The sequence below is a fragment of the Silene latifolia genome, chromosome X (assembly GCF_048544455.1).
Source record: "Silene latifolia isolate original U9 population chromosome X, ASM4854445v1, whole genome shotgun sequence".
In the NCBI taxonomy this organism is placed as follows: domain Eukaryota; kingdom Viridiplantae; phylum Streptophyta; class Magnoliopsida; order Caryophyllales; family Caryophyllaceae; genus Silene; species Silene latifolia.
Window position 1 is genome coordinate 54,764,666 of NC_133537.1, and position 21,286 is coordinate 54,785,951.

General features: G+C 39.0%; 1 protein-coding gene and 1 pseudogene across 1 annotated transcript; both read right to left on the reverse strand.

The window, feature by feature from the left end:
• Positions 1–7,570: 7,570 nt before the first annotated feature.
• Positions 7,571–10,251, reverse strand: LOC141617388 (uncharacterized). The gene is made up of 3 exons (XM_074434583.1): positions 9,784–10,251; positions 8,914–9,373; positions 7,571–8,652 (listed from the first exon to the last, which is right to left on the reverse strand). Exons 1-3 carry the CDS (start codon positions 10,249–10,251, stop codon positions 7,571–7,573), a joined length of 2,010 nt encoding a protein of 669 aa, XP_074290684.1.
• A 9,665-nt stretch (positions 10,252–19,916) lies between these two features.
• Positions 19,917–20,714, reverse strand: LOC141617389 (proliferating cell nuclear antigen 2-like; annotated as a pseudogene).
• Positions 20,715–21,286: the final 572 nt, after the last annotated feature.

Consider the following 21,286-nt stretch of genomic DNA (forward strand, 5'->3'; position numbering starts at 1 on the left):
TGTGATTCGGTTTGCTCTTTGACTGGTCCAGTTTATCCTATTGAGGTAATTCAATTCTATGATTCGGTTTCGGTTAAGAAGAATGTGTTGCATGCAATTTTTAATGAGTCCGAAGTCACAATCTCCCTTGACGATTTTCGCACTCTGTTTTCCGTCCCTGATGATGGGGTGGAAATAAACCCGAGTGCAGAGTGGGGAGATGTGACAGAGGAAGATAAGCTTCAAATTGAGCGTTCTTTTGATGATGGTGCTACGGGGTCTAGTAATATGTTGGCGGGTACGTTTTCGCCCAAACTGAAATTCTTTTTAAATTTTCTATGGAACACAGTGGTTCTAAGGCGAGGGGGCCGTGACAAGTTGTCGAGTTATGAGATGATATTGGTCTTTAAATGGCTTGAAGGTGTTAAGGTTAGTCTTCCCCGACTTGTTTTCATCGTATTATACAAACAAGTATTTCCGTAACCGAGGACAAATTTTATACTACTTTGGATTTGCCTTTTGGTATGTGGATTTCTCGTTTATTGGAACACAAGGGTGTTGTTAGTCCTACTAACTACGGGGTAATGGTTAAAGACGAGATGTGTGATATACATCTTAAATTAATGAAAGTAGCCGCGATTGGACCCAAGTTAATCTTTTTGTCAAAGGGAAGTGTGGTGGAAAAGTCGTCGGATGTGGTTGTGGCCGTGGAACAAAAGTTGGATTCGTTTATAACGAGTATTTGTGAAAAAAATGGATGTTCAAAATAAGTTGATTGCGGAGTTGGTAGCGGGTATGGCAAAGGAGAGGGTTGTGGCGCCAGTTTCTACTGATACGGGGAATGCCGAGGTCCTAGCCTACTTGCATGGGTTAGAAGGACGTGTCGAGACTATGGCTCGTGATGCGGATAGAGCGGCTCGTGAGTGTGTCCATCAATCTCACTTATTGACAAACTTAGCTAGTCAAGGAGGGGCTATTTGGCGAGAAGGGAAAGCTATGCATGCAGAGATAGGGCTCATTTTCGAGGCCACAAAAGCTTTGTCTTTGAAAGTGCTTAATTTTGAGATGTGTTTCACGGCAAAAGCAAATCATGTGCGGTCTTGCTTTGATCGTCTTGATTCTCTTGAGTTTAGGACTCGTCCCGATTATGCGAACCCCAATGTCGTGAAACACGACATTCCTTAAACCCGTCCTAACCCAACTCCTTGCACCATTTCTTTTTGTTTTTGTTGGACTTATATTTTGCTATTTGTCTAATTCGGCCCATTGGCATATTTTGTTTATTCGGCCTATAGGATTTCACATTTTCGGTTTGTATTAGACATATTCTATTATGATTGCTTATCGTAGATTTGCTTCTCGTTCTATAATATGTGTTTGCATGTTTATTTGTTTCCTCGGTTATATTATTCTAGTTATTTTATGTCTTGTTCTCGTCTTTTCGATGATGTCAATAGGGGGAAGAAATGACCGTGACTTAAGTATTTGCCTAAGCTTGCTCCTTGTCAGAACCTTTAATCTCTTAAGATCCTTAGATGCTATAGTTTTGAATATAAGTAGCGTGTTCTTGCGTTCGACTGACTATATTATTTATAGTATTATGTTGAACGGAAACTTGTACTAAGTCACAAATCATAGGAGACTTGTCATCATCAAAAAAGGGGAATTTGTTGGACCATATAGTTATATGATTTGTTTTGATAATGACAAGTGTGTTTTATAATGTATATACTCTTTGCGCGTAATCGTTTGTTAGTCTTTGTTAGATTTAATAAAGGTTACAATAATAGCAAGCAATGTTATAGCATCCATGGCTATAACTTTGAAGATTTGTGAAGCATCATTGAAGTAATGTTATAGCTGCTTGAGCTATAACATTGAATATTTCTAAAGCATCATTGTGACTACTTCATTCACAAGTATGATGATCACTCAAGCAAAAGACATGATTGATGCGTGTCGCTCAACACCAAAAATAAATGCCAACAAGCCTATACTATAAATAGCTAGGGAAGTCGGGTCGAATCCACAGGGAGGCCTTTCTATTAACTGTAGTCTAATCTGTCGGTCACAAACTGGGGGTTTGAATTTGATGTTCTAACTACTAAAGTTTAAAGGGAAGAGAAAATAAGGGTAAAAGAGAAAACAGGGAGAAAATGTAAATAAACTATCAGATAAAGAGAGATATGCCAGGATTTCGATACGCCGCGTTCTACACACTATCAGAATAACTAGGTCGGTAAGTTTATTAGCAGGAAGGGTTAGGTTATCTCCTTTCGGTCTCAAACCCGACTATACCTTTCGGTCTAAAGTCGCCCTAAGGTCATCCTACTTGACTTTCGCCCTCATAGGAATCAATTATCAGAACTAAGCAAGTCTACCCTTCCAATCTTTCGATCCAGGTCGGGGTTAACTAAACAGACGGTCTCCTGCGTGCACTCATTTAACCAATCTACAAATAAATTGCTTAGGCCTGACTCCTACCGCATAACTACCTCAGTAGTCGTCCTAACATGCTTCTAACACGGTTTCCCTCATCCCGGCATATAAAGAAATTAGCTACGCATGCTAATTATATTAACTAACACAACTAATAACGAAATGCTAACGGAAAACATGATATAATGATAGTGAAAAGCAATAACGAGATTAGGGCAGAAATTAATAATGGAACTAATAAGAGTAAATATAAAACAAGAACAAGAGAAGAGATTAAGGGAAAGAATTATACTATAATAGCAAATCCGGCGTAAAGAACAACCAAATCCTAGATCGTAAAATTCCAAGCAGTGAACAGTAAACGCAATAAAAAAAATGTATGTGGAAAGATGAATGATAGGTCAAAGATATTAACCTAGTAACTCGTCTTTTTGTTTTTATAACCAAAACTCACGAGTAGTTTTATTAACCTACGGGCTTTAATAGCCCACGTAAAAGAGAACCTCTCGATCGAGAGGTTAAGGCTCTCGATCGAGCACAGGACAGCTCGATCGAGTACAGATGTACTCGATCGAGGGCTTGTGTTCCCTCGTGCTCTCGATCGATGACCAAATGTGGCCGATCGAGATCTTCAGTCACTTCTCAGCTTCCGTAGTAGTTTTGACTTGCTTAATTTGGTTAACTTTCGTCTTCACGCTTCCCCATGCATGAGTACTCCGTCCTCTTTTCCGTCCATCTTCGAGAAATGCTATCTCGAGGCCACAAAAGGTTGGTTTCCACTACAAATCTGCAAAATAGCAATAAAAGCACAAAGTAGCCTATTCGGGGTATAAAGTGACATAATATCTCTCAAATACATAGAAATGCGTGCCAAAAGAGACCGTAAAAGTCTATATAATATGCACGCATCAAACTTCCCCAAACCAAACCTTTGCTTGTCCTCAAGCAAACTAAATGCAACTAAGGACCTAATGGAAAGGAGTAACTTTCAGAGCTAACTACTAGTCAATGCCAAACCGCTTTAATGCACAAAATCAACTACTGCCGAGCTAAAAGCAAGTGAACAAATTTATGCATATCATGGAATTACATTGGATGTTCGACCTTGCAAGACTCATAAATTTGGACTCTCCGGGGCACTCTTCTCTCAGCAAAGCAAATGGTAAGAATATATGTGTATGGAGAAAGAAGAAATTGCAGACCCTCACCTAGACTGCGACCAACACAACATGTAACGCTAACTAACACGAGTAATGATTCAGTCACCGTACACACGCAAAACCACCGTTCAAGGACTATCACGTGCCGAACAATTGCATAATATGGATATGTGAGGTTCAATTGGTAAGAAGAGGCAAAACAAATATGGAAATGTGAAGGTAAAATAGCCGAGCTAGAACCTAACCAAGACCATAATAAAATACATGCCACTCTTCCAATCATATAAATAACTCAATGCCTTATAATTTGGCATATACAACACAAGAATCCATAATAAATGTACCTCGTAAAGTATAAATAAGCACGAAAGGTATAAAATATTTTTCAGCCATTTTTTTTTTTCATTAATACACGGTTTTTTTTTCGTCTTTTCATAGGCTGATTTTTTTTTCTTTTTTCTTTTCTCATTAATACACGCTCCAAAATAAGATATACGAGCCAAAATTCGATACATAACAATAAATTCCACAAAACTACTAACTAGCTCAGCAAAGGTAGGCTAAATATAGGTTGTAGTTTCAGGGCAACTGGCAGATTTGGCTAATGTGGAGCTCATGGGATAAAATGAGAAAGGGGAATATGCAATAGTTCTCAAAACACGTAATACCGACCACAAACCCAAGCGTGCAGGCAAAAAGAAATCAAAACTCATATACATGCGATACAATGAAATGTGGGGAGTAGCTACTCTCAATCCTAGATAACCGGTCATAAATGTCACCAGTTATAGGCTCTAAAACTTAGAAAATATGAGTAGGTTGCCAAAATTACGAGTCAAGTCTAATAATCCGTAGTAAATTCCACAACAAAATTTGAGAAATCACACTTATTCTTACAAAGCAGTTATGAAAGGCAAGGAATGGCATATAAACGACTAGTAGCGCAATGTCATCATTAATAAACTCCAATCCGACTCAACTATATGCAAAAGTAAACGTGATATTTTTGATTGTTTACGAATTATTCATTTTTTTTCTCTTTTTTTTTTGAATTGAAAAACAAATGCAAGCTGAAATGCACTAAACGTGTGACCGAAATGCAAAAACAAATGCAGATGCAAAAGACATATGCAAATACCCTCCCCAAACCAAAACAGACAATGTCCTCATTGTCTTCACAACTAACTAACAGCAGCAAAATGGGAGATGGGGTACGCAAACCTAATACATGCTCCTAAAATACAATAATTAAAGACAAAGATGGAAAGAAAAGGGGAAACGATACGCACAAGACGGCTTCCCCAAACCAGCAACAAACTAGTGGAACCTCTAATCGTCGTCTCCAGCTACCTCCTCCGCATCTGGCCGGAATGTGGGGTCCCTCTCCTCCTCTCGGGCAGCTCGATGTGCCGCCTGCTCAGCACGCAACCGCAACTCTCGTGCTACCAGTGTCTCCTCCACCTCGTCCTCTGAGTCAGCAGGGAGTAGAGGGTACCCACCCTCCGGGTATCGGTAGAAGGAGGGATGCGGCCACCCCTCTGGAATCGGTCGCCGTGCTCGGTTGTGGAACTCGTAGATCGGGAATAAGGCAAGGGCCTGATCCCGTCTGATCTCGAAGATGTACCTGCACATATCCAGAAGCAAGGCATCACGACGCCCTTGGTCCATGACCTCGGGCGCCCCTAAAGCAGGAGGGCAAACAAATTGGCCGGCAAGGCCGATCCGGAAGGAGTAGGGGTAGGTGGGGGCGTGGACTCGGGCGTCGATCCAGCCTGAGTCTGAGCCTGAGAGCTAGAAGGCGTTCCGGCCTCCCGCTTCCTCTTCTTGGAAGAGGAGGACGCAAGGGTGAATGTAAGGTGGTAGGTGGGCGGAGGTAGGCTCGCTCCCTCAGCAGTCGAGAGCGGTAAAAGTCGAGGTAGGGTAGGGCACGGTAAGGTAACAGACGTGGAACCACAAATCTTCCACGTCCTCGTGCCCTTCTTCTTTGGGAACCAGGCAAAGTCAACCATGGCAGCCAAGTTAAGGTAAGCCTGCTTATGAGGCGCGGTAAGTCAAGGCTCAGTGGGGTAAAGATGGCGGGCAATCTTAGTCACTAGCCCGCCACAGACAACAGAGGTCTTGACCTTCTTCCCAATTCCGTTCCAATGCTGAGCTACCAAATAAGCAATGTTTAGAACAAACGGGGTACCGTAGTCAATGTTGAGGTACGCCGCGAGAATCGCTAGCTCAGTGTTGGTCACGTTGTTGGGCTCAGGTCGCCCAAAGAAGGTCTCTCCCATAAGTCGCAAGAAGTAACGGGGAGCAGGCAAGTGTACATGGGCTCCTCTCCGCGTGGGGTAAGGAGTGTGAGAAAGTGCGGCCCAGAGCGACTGGAGGATATCCCTAGGCGGCTCGGTGGGACCGTCACTAACTAGACCTAGAACCTCCCCAAACCTGGCCAAAGTCCAATGGTGCGACTCATTGCGGAGTCGAAAGTGAATGCATGGACTAGAGCGGTTAGCGGCGTAAGAGTCGGTGTCAAAAGAGTAGGAGCTAAAAAACTCGTACGTAGGGATACGAATAGCAGCCTCCTGCAAGGTAATCAGACCCGACATTCCCGTCCCGTTCAACAAACTACAGACCTCCTCATAAATTCCTAAGGTCTCTAGGTCAGTCTGCGCAATGAAACGGGTGGAGGAGAGAGGACAACGAAGTAAAGCGGATAACCGAGTCCGGTGATCCGTGGAAACAAAACGTACCGTAGGTAACTCCGGTAAAGGAGTAAGAATGGCCTCTCTCGCAACTGCAGCCCCAGAAGAGCTGGAAGTAGTGACTAGCTGGCTAGCCTGCTGACTCGGCCTAGGCGGTGGCAGCATACCAGGTGTCGGGAATCGAGGCGTGACTCCTCGATCCAGCATAGAAAAGGGCCTGGTAGGGGCAGAAACAGCACGGTTCACCTCTCCCACAGCTTTGGCCTTTGTGACCTCGGTGGCAGCCGTGGGTCCCTCCGTCACTGGGGTAGAAGCAGCAGCCATAGCTGCAGTGGTGGTAACCACCGGAGTAACGACACCAACGGAAGAAGCAGCCGTCTCAGTATTAGCAACGGTCTCAGGTACGGTCTCAGTGACGGGGGTTTCTTTACTGGAATCCATAACTACAATAGCATCAAGACAAATAATTAAATTACAGTTTCAATTGGAGAATTCATCTTAAACAATCACATGAACCCTAAATCACAAAAAAGGAATGGGGATTGCAATTAATTGAATGAGGAGAGTAAGGTTGAACTTACTTGATGCTAGAATACCCGCAAAAGTGTAATTAATCGAAATAAAAAGCACAAATTCGAAAATTTCGAATTGATAAACCCTAAGAACCCGAAAACTCTAATTAATTGAAAAAGATGGAGTTTGGGAGAGGGCTTTTGATTAATTTGGGACGATAATTATATGGGTAAATTATTGTAGAAAGATTTTGGGCAAGAAAAACTAATTTTGCAAGGTAATTAATCAATTGGAAAATGCAGGAATGAAGTAAATTGGGGTCGAGTAAATAAAGAAGACGATCGAGAAAAGAACTCCCTTTATATACCCGTTAATCTTCTCGATCGAGATACAAGTCTCTCGATCGAGAGTTTTAGCTCTCAGATCCTCTCGATCGAGTTAATTCATACCTCTCGATCGAGAGGTGGCTGTCCCTTGATCTTTCTCTTGCTCGATCGAGAACTTACTCCCTCGATCGAGCTCTTTTTCTTCACAAATCCCCTCGATCGAGAGCTTTTCCTGCTAGCACGCACTTTAATGTATGATCTTTTGAGTGCGGCTTTTCAGTACTGCAAAAATTGACAAGAAAATATCCCAAACTACCAGCAAATTGTCTACAGTCCATAATTGTCTTCTATGCTAAAATTGTCTATAGTCTAAGTGTCTAACGCAAATAAAGAAATTTAAAAACAATAAATGAAATTCAAAAATCTATTGTCTATTACAATTTGCACGGGTTTGCAAACCCGGCTAATGCTCAATTAAGTCCTTCAGGCCTTTGCTAGGCCTCTGGCTAACGGAGTTACCCTCAGCTGCGGTAACTTCCAACTTTCTTCTCCAAACATAAGTACCACTTTCCGACGAATGTCCCAACTTGATTTCTTCCGCAAGAATGCGTGTCATATTGCCACCATCGTCCTCTCCCATTCCAACTTTGGAACTCATTTCGCCTTGGTCAAGCGCCAAAGCTCCCCATTCAGGTCCTGCACAAGTAACAACAATAGCACGGTCCTCCTTATCACTCTCATTCTGAGGCGGAGGTGTAAGTGTAGCAGGTAGAGAAACAACACGAGGGGGCTCAACATCAACAACGGGAATGGAAGGCGACTCAATCATGGGTGGCGTAACAACACCAACCGCAGGAATAGCATGACACTCCAAAACACGCATAGAACCCCTATGAGTAGCGGGTTTAGCAAAAACCAATTCCTCACCACCGACATTAAACGTAAGAGTGCGCAACCCGACATCTATAACCGCTTGCGCAGTGTGCAAGAACGGTCTTCCCAAAATAATTGGGGTGTGATTGTCTTCGGGTATGTCTAACACGACAAAATCGACAAGAATAAGAAATCTTCCAATTTGCACAGGAATATCTTGCAGCACTCCTAAAGGTCGTGACAAGGTCCGATCAGCCATCTGGACCGTCATGTTGGTGCAATGGAATTTAGTAAATCCTAACCGTTTGGCCAAAGACAAGGGTAACACGCTAACACTTGCTCCTAAATCACACAACGCATTATCAATTAGTTGAAGTCCAATGTGACACGGTATCGAAAAACTACCAGGGTCAGCAAGCTTAGGTGGGGTCCTATTTTGGAGGTATGCAGAATAACCCTCCGTCAGAGCTACTGTCTCAACATCATCTATGGTCCTTTTACGCATTAATACCTCTCGCATAAATTTTAAATATGAAGGTACCTTTTTTAGCAGCTCGATAAATGGAACACTTACGTTCAATCCTCGCACAAGTTCACCGAAACGCGCGAACTCAGCCTCCGTCTTCTTGACCCTCTTCAAGCGCCCTGGATATGGAAAATCTTCAATAGGAGCTACGTTATGCGTGTCACAAATCAAAGAATTGTTAATCATACGCTTGCTCAATGGTCTTGATCGACCACTTTCATCATCAGATTCTCTCGATCGATCACAACTTTCACTTGATCGAGAGACTTCACCAACCTTGTCTCTCGATCGAACAACTTTCCCAACAGCAGTGCTCGATCGAGCTGTAACAGCCTCTCGATCGAGCTCTATCTCTCCATTTCCTCTCGATCGAGGAACAAAAACTTCTCGATCAAGAGCTATCATACTGTCAGCAGCAGTAGCATTGGAATTCGTGCCAGAAACATTAGTACCAGCAATATCAGAATCAGAATAAGTCAATCCGCTTCTCAATGTTATCATGTTCAGCGTTTCTTTCCTCTTTTCAGATTGAGAAGGCAGCTGTCCGGGTTGCCTCGTGGATTGATTTGCGGCGACTTGAGCTATTTGGGACTCAAGAAATTTGATAGTAGCGTTGGTTGCTTGGTCCGACCTACTTACTTGTGTAGCGAGAGCTTGAATCATGGATTTCAGCTCTCCGACTTCTGAAATTCCTCCAGATGAAGAACTTCCTTGCTGCGGATTTGGAAATTGCGGAGGCTTTTGATAAATTTGCTTATGCGGTGGCATATAAGCTTGTTTCTGTGGTGGAGGAGTAGGATTAAGGACATTTTGACTCGACCATCGCAGATTTGGATGGACATAACCCGAATTATACCCTTGACGGTACTACTGGAAAGAAAAGACTTGCTCCCTATCAAAAAAATGATCAATAGCAACGTGCCTGACTCACCGCATCTCTCACAAAGATTCGTATCGTCTTTCTTTAGCATGTGAACCATTTGTTGACTCCCGGGAGACTGCATCTCCAATTGGTCAAACCTAGCATTAAGCCTTTCGAACTTAGCATCCATATCGTCACATTCGACATTAGCTATCGTCCGTGTACCACTTCGCGGATTCCCATATTCTGCAGTGTGATTAGCCATTTCCTCAATAAGCTTCCAGCCCTTATCATCATCAACCTCGCGCTGGAATCTCCCATTGGCTGCAGCATCTAAAATGGCTCTATAATCATCATACAACCCATTATAAAATTGGTTGCACAAAAACCACTGTTGGAACCCATGATGAGGTACCGATCTCACAGCTTTCTTAAAGCGGCACCATGCTTCAAACAGATTTTCAGAACCCGTCTGCTTGAAATTAGTAATCTGGGCCCTCAATGCATTAGTTCTCTGCGGAGGAAAGTACTTCTTATAGAAGGCTAGAGCTAAAGTAGTCCAAACCGTGATACCTGCTGCATCTCTATCCAAATCCGTCAACCATTCCCTCGCATTATCGGTCAGAGAGAAAGGAAAGAGAACTTCCTTTATCTTGTCTTGGGTCACTCCCTTGGACGTAAGGATGGATGAACAGTAATCAACAAATCTCTCCATATGTTTCCTAGGATCCTCGCCCGGGACCCCCCGATACAAATTCCGTTCGACCAAATTGATGTAGGATGGCCGAATGTCAAAGGTATTGCCGTCCTCATCGGTAGACAACTTGAACCCCTTCGGAATATAGTCAGCAGTAGGCTCCGAATGACTCGCGATATTAGGCATTTTGACTGGAATAATAGTCTTAAGAATAGAAGTTTACTCGGTAACCGAACTGTCAGAAGTACTCAAGACTTCCTCCCGACGAACTCTTTCTAACTCCCTCTTTCTGCGTAAAAAGGACCTTTCGGGTTCAGGATCAGTCTCAACTAATTCACCCCTACGAGACCTGCGCATACACAGTTAAGAGGAAATAAATAAGAACAGCCTTAAGGAACTAAAATTCCTTAAGACAAGACAGAAATAAACAACACAGATAATAATAAAAATTGCCTCCCCGGCAACGGCGCCAAAATTTGATGCGTGTCGCTCAACACCAAAAATAAATGCCAACAAGCCTATACTATAAATAGCTAGGGAAGTCGGGTCGAATCCACAGGGAGGCCTTTCTATTAACTGTAGTCTAATCTGTCGGTCACAAACTGGGGGTTTGAATTTGATGTTCTAACTACTAAAGTTTAAAGGGAAGAGAAAAGAAGGGTAAAAGAGAAAACAAGGAGAAAATGTAAATAAACTATCAGATAAAGAGAGATATGCCAGGATTTCGGTACGCCGCGTTCTACACACTATCGGAATAACTAGGTCGATAAGTTTATTAGCATGAAGGGCTAGGTTATCTCCTTTCGGTCTCAAACCCGACTATACCTTTCGGTCTAAAGTCGCCCTAAGGTCATCCTACTTGACTTTCGCCCTCATAGGAATCAATTATCAGAACTAAGCAAGTCTACCCTTCCAATCTTTCGATCCAGGTCGGGGTTAACTAAACAGACGGTCTCCTGCGTGCACTCATTTAACCAATCTACAAATAAATTGCTTAGGCCTGACTCCTACTGCATAACTACCTCAGTAGTCGTCCTAACATGCTTCTAACACGGTTTCCCTCCTCCCGGCATATAAAGAAATTAGCTACGCATGCTAATTATATTAACTAACACAACTAATAACGAAATGCTAACGGAAAACATGATATAATGATAGTGAAAAGCAATAACGAGATTAGGGCAGAAATTAATAATGGAACTAATAAGAGTAAATATAAAACAAGAACAAGAGAAGAGATTAAGGGAAAGAATTATACTATAATAGCAAATCCGGCGTAAAGAACAACCAAATCCTAGATCGTAAAATTCCAAGCAGTGAACAGTAAACGCAGTAAAAAAAATGTATGTGGAAAGATGAATGATAGGTCAAAGATATTAACCTAGTAACTCGTCTTTTTGTTTTTATAACCAAAACTCACGAGTAGTTTTATTAACCTACGGGCTTTAATAGCCCACATAAAAGAGAACCTCTCGATCGAGAGGTTAAGGCTCTCGATCGAGCACAGATGCTCGATCGAGCACAAAGACGACTCGATCGAGGGCTTGTGTTCCTCTGTGCTCTCGATCGACAGCCAAATGTGGTCGATCGAGATCTTCAGTCACTTCTCAGCTTCCGTAGTAGTTTTGACTTGCTTAATTTGGTTAACTTTCGTCTTCACGCTTCCCCATGCATGAGTACTCCGTCCTCTTTTCCGTCCATCTTCTAGAAATGCTATCTCGAGGCCACAAAAGGTTGGTTTCCGCTACAAATCTGCAAAATAGCAATAAAAGCACAAAGTAGCCTATTCGGAGTATAAAGTGACATAATATCACCTCAAATACATAGAAATGCGTGCCAAAAGAGACCGTAAAAGTCTATATAATATGCACGCATCAATGATCAAGTCTATAAGAAGCTCAAGATGAAGGTCCTATGATCAAGATGAAGTGATGATCCTACTACTGAAGATCTCCAGGAAGATTAAGTAGTATAGGACATAATCTAATGACGGTATCTTTGGAAGTAATATTGGGAAGGTAAAGTTATAGCTATTTCACCTATAACTTTACTTACCAAGCTTAATGTTATAGTCATTTGTTCTATAACTTTAGGTTGCATTTTGAAGGAGCGATTTTAAGGTTTTAAAATCAATTTTCAAAAGCTCAAATTTTTTATATATTTTCTAAAATATGTGTATGTATGATTGAGGCAAGACACGGGTTCAATTAGGTTGGATAATTTACATGTATCCTATTGGTTAGTAAAATGACTTATGAGTCGTCATGCTACCTAGGGTTTGCTAAATTGTCCAAACATAAACCCTAAATCCACACTCCTTATTTCGACCAGGGTTTTCGAGTGAGTTGGGCTTATGAGCCGTTTCTCATATCGAGTATACTCCTTGCACAAGTAATAAACTAGGTTAAATCTAGAATAGATTGTCATAAGATATTTTTATCTTAAACAATTATTTAGATTTATCCTATTTACTTAATTGAAATATTTTGTGGATTAAATTAAGGAAAGATAAGATTTGTTTCTTATGAAACAAATCATCATATCTCACGGCACTATTAGGGTTTCGAATAAACCCTAGTTATCTCCTCTACTATATATACACACATGCTCCATTAGTTCAAATTAACTTTTCGCGATATTAAAATTCCTTTGCAAACAAATTGAGTCAAATTCTTAATCAAGTATTTTATTTGTTTTTGCAACTCGAAAATCTTTACGAAAAGTCGTGCTTCAATTTGCTTATTATTCCGTAAGATTACGTTATTGTATAATAGTACTTAAATATTGTTTCTTACTCGTTCATTCGTGTGAACACTTAGAAGAACAATCGAGTGCTTTCTTATTTACGTAAGTTATATATAACCGAGTATTTAACGATACTCATTTGAGTTACAACTTGAGTTAGTTGTACAAGTGGGTTAGTAATTTTGTAATCCGTAGAACGGTACTAAAATTTTTAATCGAGAATAGTGGAAGTAGGTTTCGACTTGTGAAACTGAACCACTTAAAAAATCACGTGTGTCACTCGTCTTTTTATTGTTTGTTTCTTTACGTTTTAAACCTTGTTTAGTTAATTAGTTAAAGTTTAATCAATAAACTTTTAGTAATTAATTATTAAGTCACGCTCATACGGACATTCGAAAAAGTGAGATAAGTTTTAACACTCAATTCACCCCCCCTCTTGAGTATTTCGGATCGATAGACTCTTTAGATGGACTCATTTGAACTTGCCTATATATATATATATATATATATATATATATATATATATATATATATATATATATATATATAGAGAGAGAGAGAGAGAGAGAGAGAGAGAGAGAGAGAGAGAGAGAGAGAGAGAGAAAGAGAGAGAGAGAGAGAGGAGTTCTAATGAGTCCAACATGTGTCATTGAGTCCATAAGTCCCTCTAAGGCCATTGGATGGACTCAATGGATGGTTGAGATGAATTTGATTAAGGGCTATTAAAAAGAAAAGGTAAAAAATGTGGATGGTTGGATTGAGATGAGTGGTTGAGATTGAAAATTACCCAAAAAAATTACCACTAATCAAATTTCTATACACTAATTAATTTTTCTTTCTCTCTCTAGCCCCTAATTAATCAGTTTTGAGGTTTCAGATTTCAGAAGTGTAAATGTAATGTTGTATGAGTTTTACAAGTGTAAATGTGATGTTTTACGAGTGTAAATGTAACATTTTAAGAGTGTGAATTTGATTTTTTGTGACGGAAATTTTGAATTTATATAATTTTAACATTTTACAAGTGTAAATGTGATGTTTTACGAGTGTAAATGTAACATTTTAAGAGTGTAAATTTGATTTTTTGTGACGGAAATTTTGAATTTATATAATTTTAACATTTTACAAGTGTAAATGTGATGTTTTACGAGTGTAAATGTAACATTTTAAGAGTGTAAATTTTTTTTTTTGTGACGGAAATTTTGAATTTATATAATTTTAACATTCTACAAGTGTAAATGTGATGTTTTACGAGTGTAAATGTAACATTTTAAGAGTGTAAATTTGATTTTTTGTGACAGAAATTTTGAATTTATATAATTTTAACATATTACAAGGGTAAATTTGATATTTTACGAGTGTAAATGTAACATTTTAAGAGTGTAAATTTGATTTTTTGTGACGGAAATTTTGAATTTATGTAATTTTAACATTTTACAAGTGTAAATGTGATGTTTTCCGAGTGTAAATGTAACATTTTAAGAGTGTAAATTTTATTTTTTGTGACGGAAATTTTGAATTTGTATAATTTTAACATTTTACAAGTGTAAATGTGATGTTTTACCAGTGTAAATGTAATATTTTAAGAGTGTAAATTTGATTTTTTGTGACGGAAATTTTGAAATTTTATAATTTTAACATTTATCGAGTGTAAATGTGATGTTTTACGAGTGTAAATGTAATACTTTGGTCCTTTACAAGTGTAACTTTGGTCCTTTAGAAGTGAAACTTTGGTCCTTTCGAATAAAACTTTAGTCCAACTACCAACAAACACCACCAACGTCGTTCTCCTCCACCAAGTCATATGCACAAAAACTATGAGTGCAAATCTATATAATTTTAACTGAGTGTAAATGTACAGATATACGAGTGTAAAGGTAAATAAATATGAGCGTAAATGTAAAAAATATGAGTATAAATGTAGAGAAATATAAGTGTAAATGTAAAAGAAATGTGAGGATAATAAATATATTTATTAGACTAAGAAAAATATTATTAGTAGATCTGAAAAAAAAAAACAAAAAAAATGAGATATTTGACAAGTGTAACTGTAAAGAAATACGAGTGTAATTGTAAAGAAATGTGAGTGTAAATGTAAAGAAATACGAGTGTAAATGTAATAAATTATGAGTGTAAATCTGAAAAAATGCGTGTAATTGTAAAGAAATATGAGTGTAAATATAACGAAATATGAGTGTAAATGTAAAGAAATACGAGTGTAAATGTAATAAATTATGAGTGTAAATGTAACGAAATATGAGTGTAATAAATATATTTATCAGATCTAGAATAAAAATCATGATAATACGATTTTTTTTCAAAAAATGTACTATATATTTATTAGATCTACGAATAAAATCAACAAAATATACTTATATTTGGTAAATCTAAGATTAAAATTAAAAATTTTGTTCATAATAACAAGAAAAAACATGGAAAAAAAGTAACAAATTCCGAAAATAATATACAAAGAATACGAAAAAAATATATAACAAAAATATAACAAGACCATTTTTTATAAGACGATATTAGAAAAATATAAAATTAGACGATTATAAGAGAAAAGAAAAAGAAAATTAATTTAACAAACACAAAATAGAACAACCGCAACTATAGATCATTAGATCTACTCATATTATAAAGGAAAATAAAAGAAAAACAAAAAAGAAATTTACGAAGACCAAACACAAAACAACAGTAAAGCAACAACACTGCTACTACCCGCTAACACCGCCAAATATGCAACCCAACACCTAACCCCAACCACCGCCGGCACCTATGACGCCACCACCACAAAGCACGACCGTCATGGACAGCCCACAACCACCGTGTTACAGATCTGATTTTTTTTTTTATAAAAAAAATCGAGGTACAAGGGGAGTGGCGTGAGGTGTGGTGGTGCTAGTGTCGGATTGTGGTGGGTGGTCGTCGGGTTCAGGTCGTGGGTTGAGGTCGGGATGGCAGGGGAGGAGAGGAGGCTGTCGGGCTGAGGTCGTGGGTTTGGTGGCTTTATTGTGTCGGGGTTTCAGATTTTTTTTTTGTTTTTTTTTCTACGATGGCGGGATGGTGGTGGTTGGTGGCTGTGGATGTGGGGTCATGACGTACAGGAGGGAGGTGGTGGCCGTGGTGGTCGGAAAAGAGGAGGTAAGGTGGCTAGTGGGTCGTGCGGGTGGCTATGGTTGTGGTCGGAGGAAGGCAGGAGGAAGGACGGTGGTTGTGGTGTGTCAGGGGCGTGCTTGGTGGTGGTGGGCTGCGTGGTTGCGGTGGCGTCGGTTGTGGTGTGTCGGAGGTAGGTGTATGGTGGTCGGGTGGGTGTAAGGTGGGTGAGTGAGGAAGACAGGAGGGAAATATTTTTTGAGTTTTTTTATTTATTTGGTTTTTAGAGAGAGGAGATGATTGATATTTGTGTGATAGGAGAGAGAAGTTAGTGGAAAAAGAATGCTTTTATAGTGAAAATTAGTGTTTGATTAGTGATGGTAAAGAGGGAAAGGGATTAATTAGCATCCATCCCTTCATTTTAGTCTTAATCCTCCCTTTTTCTCTTTCAATCTCAGCCCTCCATCCCATCTTTTTAAGGGTCCTAAAGAGGACTTATGGACTCAATGAAAAAGGGTGGACTCATTAGATCTCATTTATATATATATATATATATATATATATATATATATATATATATATATATATATATATATATATATACACAAAGTGTGTATATATATATATATATATGTATATATATATATATATATATATATATATAGAAATAGGATCCTGTGCGAACCTAAAGTTCGGTGCGAACTTACGAACTAACTTAAAAACCTTCACCCAAACACACGCGCATACAACCATTCCCGCACTCCCCTTTCGCATTATCCCTATCATTAAATTATTCCCCACATTAATACTTTGTCTCATTCTCACCCACCAACCACCACCACCCTTCGCCGTCGGCCTCACCGTTGATTGTTCTGCCGGTGTTTCGTCGGAACTACTCTTGTCTACCCAATCTGCCTTTATTTCTCCATTTGTCCTCTCATTCACCGACGATCAAATCGCAAGTTTTCCGGCGAAGCCAACTTTGGCTTGTGATCGATTCTTAATAATTTGACAACATCTTTGGTGTAGTTGATTTTTAGGTATTTTACCTTAAATTTTGCGGATCTATAATTTAAATCTGAAATGAGAACAACAAATTTAAAACAATAGCCTTAATATTTTTGGTTGGGAACTTTGCGGGAGCCACTACCATGTGCATTTGCTCCATGATTATAAGGAATTGTGGGGAAACACGAGCGACTGGTACAACGAGACTATTGGGAATGAGGGTTGAAGTAGATACAGAAGGAACTCCAGAATGCAAAGCTTTTTGCAAATTTAACAAGTTATATTTCCGTCAATATTCCAGTACTTAGCATATCCACTTTCATACGAGCTTTTTGCAAATTCTTTCTCTGTTTGAAAGGTCAGAATTTGCTTCTGGAGCTTGTCAATCTCCGTAAGGGCTTCGGATTTGGACAAACCAGATTTGGGCACTTTGTTAGCATGAGCCGTTGACTTAGGCGCTGGCGTAGGAGGGGATTTCTTTGAATTCTTCAGTTCAATGATAGCCTTAATATTTTTGGTTAGGAACTTTGCGGGAGCTTTCGGGATATTTGGGTTTGGCGGCTTCTCAACCTGAAATTTATTTGGCATTCTTGGAGGACCATCATCATCGTCGTCTATTTGATACTGGAATTGGTCCGGAAATGCTGAAGCAAGGGTGTATTGTTCCTCATTATGGTATGGTTTTCTTTGTGCATTGTACTTGCTTTCCGTTATATCTGTAAGCATTCATTTTTTCGAGCTGTGCTAACATTGTTATCAATCATTTTTGTTGCGAATATTCAGTTAATAGCAGAACCCAAAAATGTGCCGACAAAAGCACATCCGAAATTAACCCGAAACAAAATGTATAACGTGCCTCAGATGGACCAATCTAGATCCGACTCAATTGACCCTTTTACCTTGCTAGATACACTTCTTTACCTTGTTAGATACACATATTTAACAAGTTAGATACACTCTTTTTGCCTTGTAGATACACTCCTTTAACAAGCTAGATACACTCCTTTACCTCGCTGATACACAACTTTGCCAAGCTAGATATACTCATTTACCTTGTTAGATACACATTTTTGACAAGCTAGATACACTTTTTAACCTTTGCTATATACACTCATTTGACAAGTAAGATACACTCTTTTACTTTGCTAGATACACAACTTTGCCAAGCTAGATACACTCTTTTATCTTACTAGATACACTTCTTTACCTTGTTAGATACGCATCTTAGGCAAGTTAGATACACTCCTTACTTTGGTAAATACACTCATGTACCTTGCTAGATACACATCTCTGGCAAGCTAGATACATTTGACTCACCTACAAAATCATTGCTTATAATAAAACATTGCTTATTATTGTAGGTTTAATATGAATGCTATAGTATACTCCGTATTTTAGAAAATGATCCTCAATTTTTATCTTTTCTTTTTTAAACTTCAGCGTTTAATTTCGCTTGTATTTGTACTAAGGATACATTTATTTAAGTTGTTACTTACACTCCTTTAAATTACTAGATACATATCTACGGGATATATTTATTTAAGTGAAAATACCCTCAGTTGTACAGGTTGATGTTTCAATTTATGTTTGTTATCAGGGGATTACATGTTTGATTATCAAATAATAAATTGACCTTCCATTGCTGTCTCCCATCTGTCGAAAATTCTGCAACACATTCAAGTTGTGGGTTTATTCTACCCTCTCAATTTTGGGTCAAGTAATTTCATTAATTCTGCAACACATTCAAGTTGTGGGTTTATTCTGTTGCTTGGTCATAGAAGTAAAAATGTATATGCATCAATGCTAATTGGTTTAGTATTTACTTGAGCTATTGTATCAAGTATCAACCACGGGAGTGATGTTCTCCCGTTAGGTGTTTGCACTTCTCTTGCTGTTTCGGATAGATTTATCAATCTTCTCTGATGTTTGATTTCAACTGCTATTGTTTATAGTGTCTTTACCGACTCGTCTCTATAACACCATAATATTTCTCAACTATCAGGTTCTGGGGAATGCAAAGGGTGCAGTTGCAGTTGTAGTTTCAATTTTGATCTTCAGAAACCGGTCTCAGTTACTGGCATGCTTGGGTATTCACTCACAGTTTTGGGAGTCATCCTCTATAGTGAAGCAAAGAAAAGAAGCAAGTGATACTAGCAGCCCGCTTAAAGTACTGTGAACCCGTTTTTCTTTTACTTTTGCCACCTGTGACTCTGCGAGGAAGAACGCCGACTTAAATAGAGTAAATGGTTGATAATGCACTTTGAAAAACAATAACCGACTGCTGCTGTTTTTATATAATTTTTTAGATGAGGTAAATTTGGGGAAGTATTTGAATTCTTTTAGTAAAAAAGGTTGTAGATTTGAATCTCCTATTACCATATTGATAAAATTTATGGAACATTTTGCCTTTTGTTTACACACTGCAGTCTGTTGAATTTGTGTGAATGTTGATAGTGCATTCACAATGTGTTTGCATCCCCTCGAATTTTTTTGAACTTCCATTTGTTCTAATAGAATAATATTCCGATATTAAATTATTACTCATCAACTGCTGGAGTACCTTGGAACAAAATCGAGGGTTGAGAGAAAATGGTGATGATCACAATTTTGTCACATTGTATGCTGCAGATCTGAATTATGGCTACTGATGCATCACAATTTGATATCTTTATGTTCTTATTTAGTTGGAACCTTTTCTTTGTTTTCTCGGTGTTACCTGTTGACTATACTAATTACTAAGCTTGTACAAAACAAAGTTTCTACCAACAGACTTGATAACAAATTCCTGAACAAGACTAAAAATAACCATCACAACTTTGAGCAAGCCAAACGTGGAGGGTACATGTTCAAAAAAGCCCTAAACCGCTACTAACTAACTAACTAATACTCCGTACCAATCTACATAAAAATGATTCTAGGACCCCAAACAGTTTCCATGCCAGTCAAAATGGCTCTAATAATGTACCCCAAACAAGATAAGAATGGTGGCTATGTCTCAATCAAGATTTACTAGTAATTTGAAGGCGCTACTGAATTTCCATGACTTCAATTTCAGCCTTTGGTTCTGTTGCATCCACTTCCGGCTTTATTTCCTCTCCGAACTCAGTTTCCATCATACATTCATTTTCTACTGCTATTATTTCTGCTTTCACGGACTTTTTCTCTACTTTAGGCTTCATCTCAGCTTCAGTCTCGGTTTCCATCTTGACCTGGGAATCTTCGACAACTTCATCTTCAACCCCATTTTCCTCCTTTGTGCCTGTAATAGCCAAAGGCATTGCTTCTTCCCGTGGTTAAGCCCGGTTTGATTCTAGTTTCACGTCTAGTGGTGGTTTCAGGCTGAGTGTTGGTCTCCAAGTCCTCTTCCTCTATCTTGGGAGCAAGGTAGTACCTGATGTGGCCCATTTCAGCAATCTTATATTCCACCACGACGGGCATATCCGAGGATAAGCTTATGGTCACTTAGCTAGAGAGAGACGTCGCTTTAGCCAATGTTGTCATGTACTTCAAGGCAAAGGTCAATACCACTGGTTCCTTCAGCTCAACAATAACAGCATCCTCTGGCTGCAAAATTATCAACTAAATTGTCAAAAATCCTAACATCATGAGAAAACTGTAAAGCCCCTCTCATTAACATCAATGAGTGAGACTGAATGATGATTAAGTACCCCAGTAGAAATTCAATCATATAGTACCTTTTCGATGGAGGTGTTCTGTCTGAAGGTAGTGTTTCCAGATCCAATGTCACCTCTGGTAGAGAAAGTCACACCTTCCTTTGACACGGTAATGGTAATTGTCACAAAACATTAGCTCAGATTATTCTGTCACTATTTGGTTTCAATATAAGAGTGTTAACTGCAAAATGTATGAGCTATCCCCATGAATGGATAGTAGATCATCTTCAATGTATCTGGCGCCTTGTTGGAACCTATCAGTTCCGAGATTATTGCAACCTGCACAAGGACCACATCATCACAATTTAGCAGTATGAATTAAGCATAGTCATTATCAGCAGTCATGACACAAGATTAAGGTGGGTTATTTAGTACAGTACAGTTAGTACCGAGTATTAAAGCAACTCAAATCAATCTTTACTAGCTACTGTACTTTTTTCAAGTTTATTTGTTTGATTCACTTTCACAAGTTTGCCATAGGTGAAATGTGTGAATTTGGTTAATTATCCAACATTTGGACAACAATCAACCACTTGTACTTGAAAAAAATCGCGTTACCACAAACAAATTCAATACAATTAGTTGTAATATTTGAATGTCACTCATTCCTATGATCTCTTATTTTGATTACGACAGTAATGTATACACGGCCCTCTACCTCGCCTATAGCTAGAGCCTAGGCATTGGGTAATGTTGCTGGT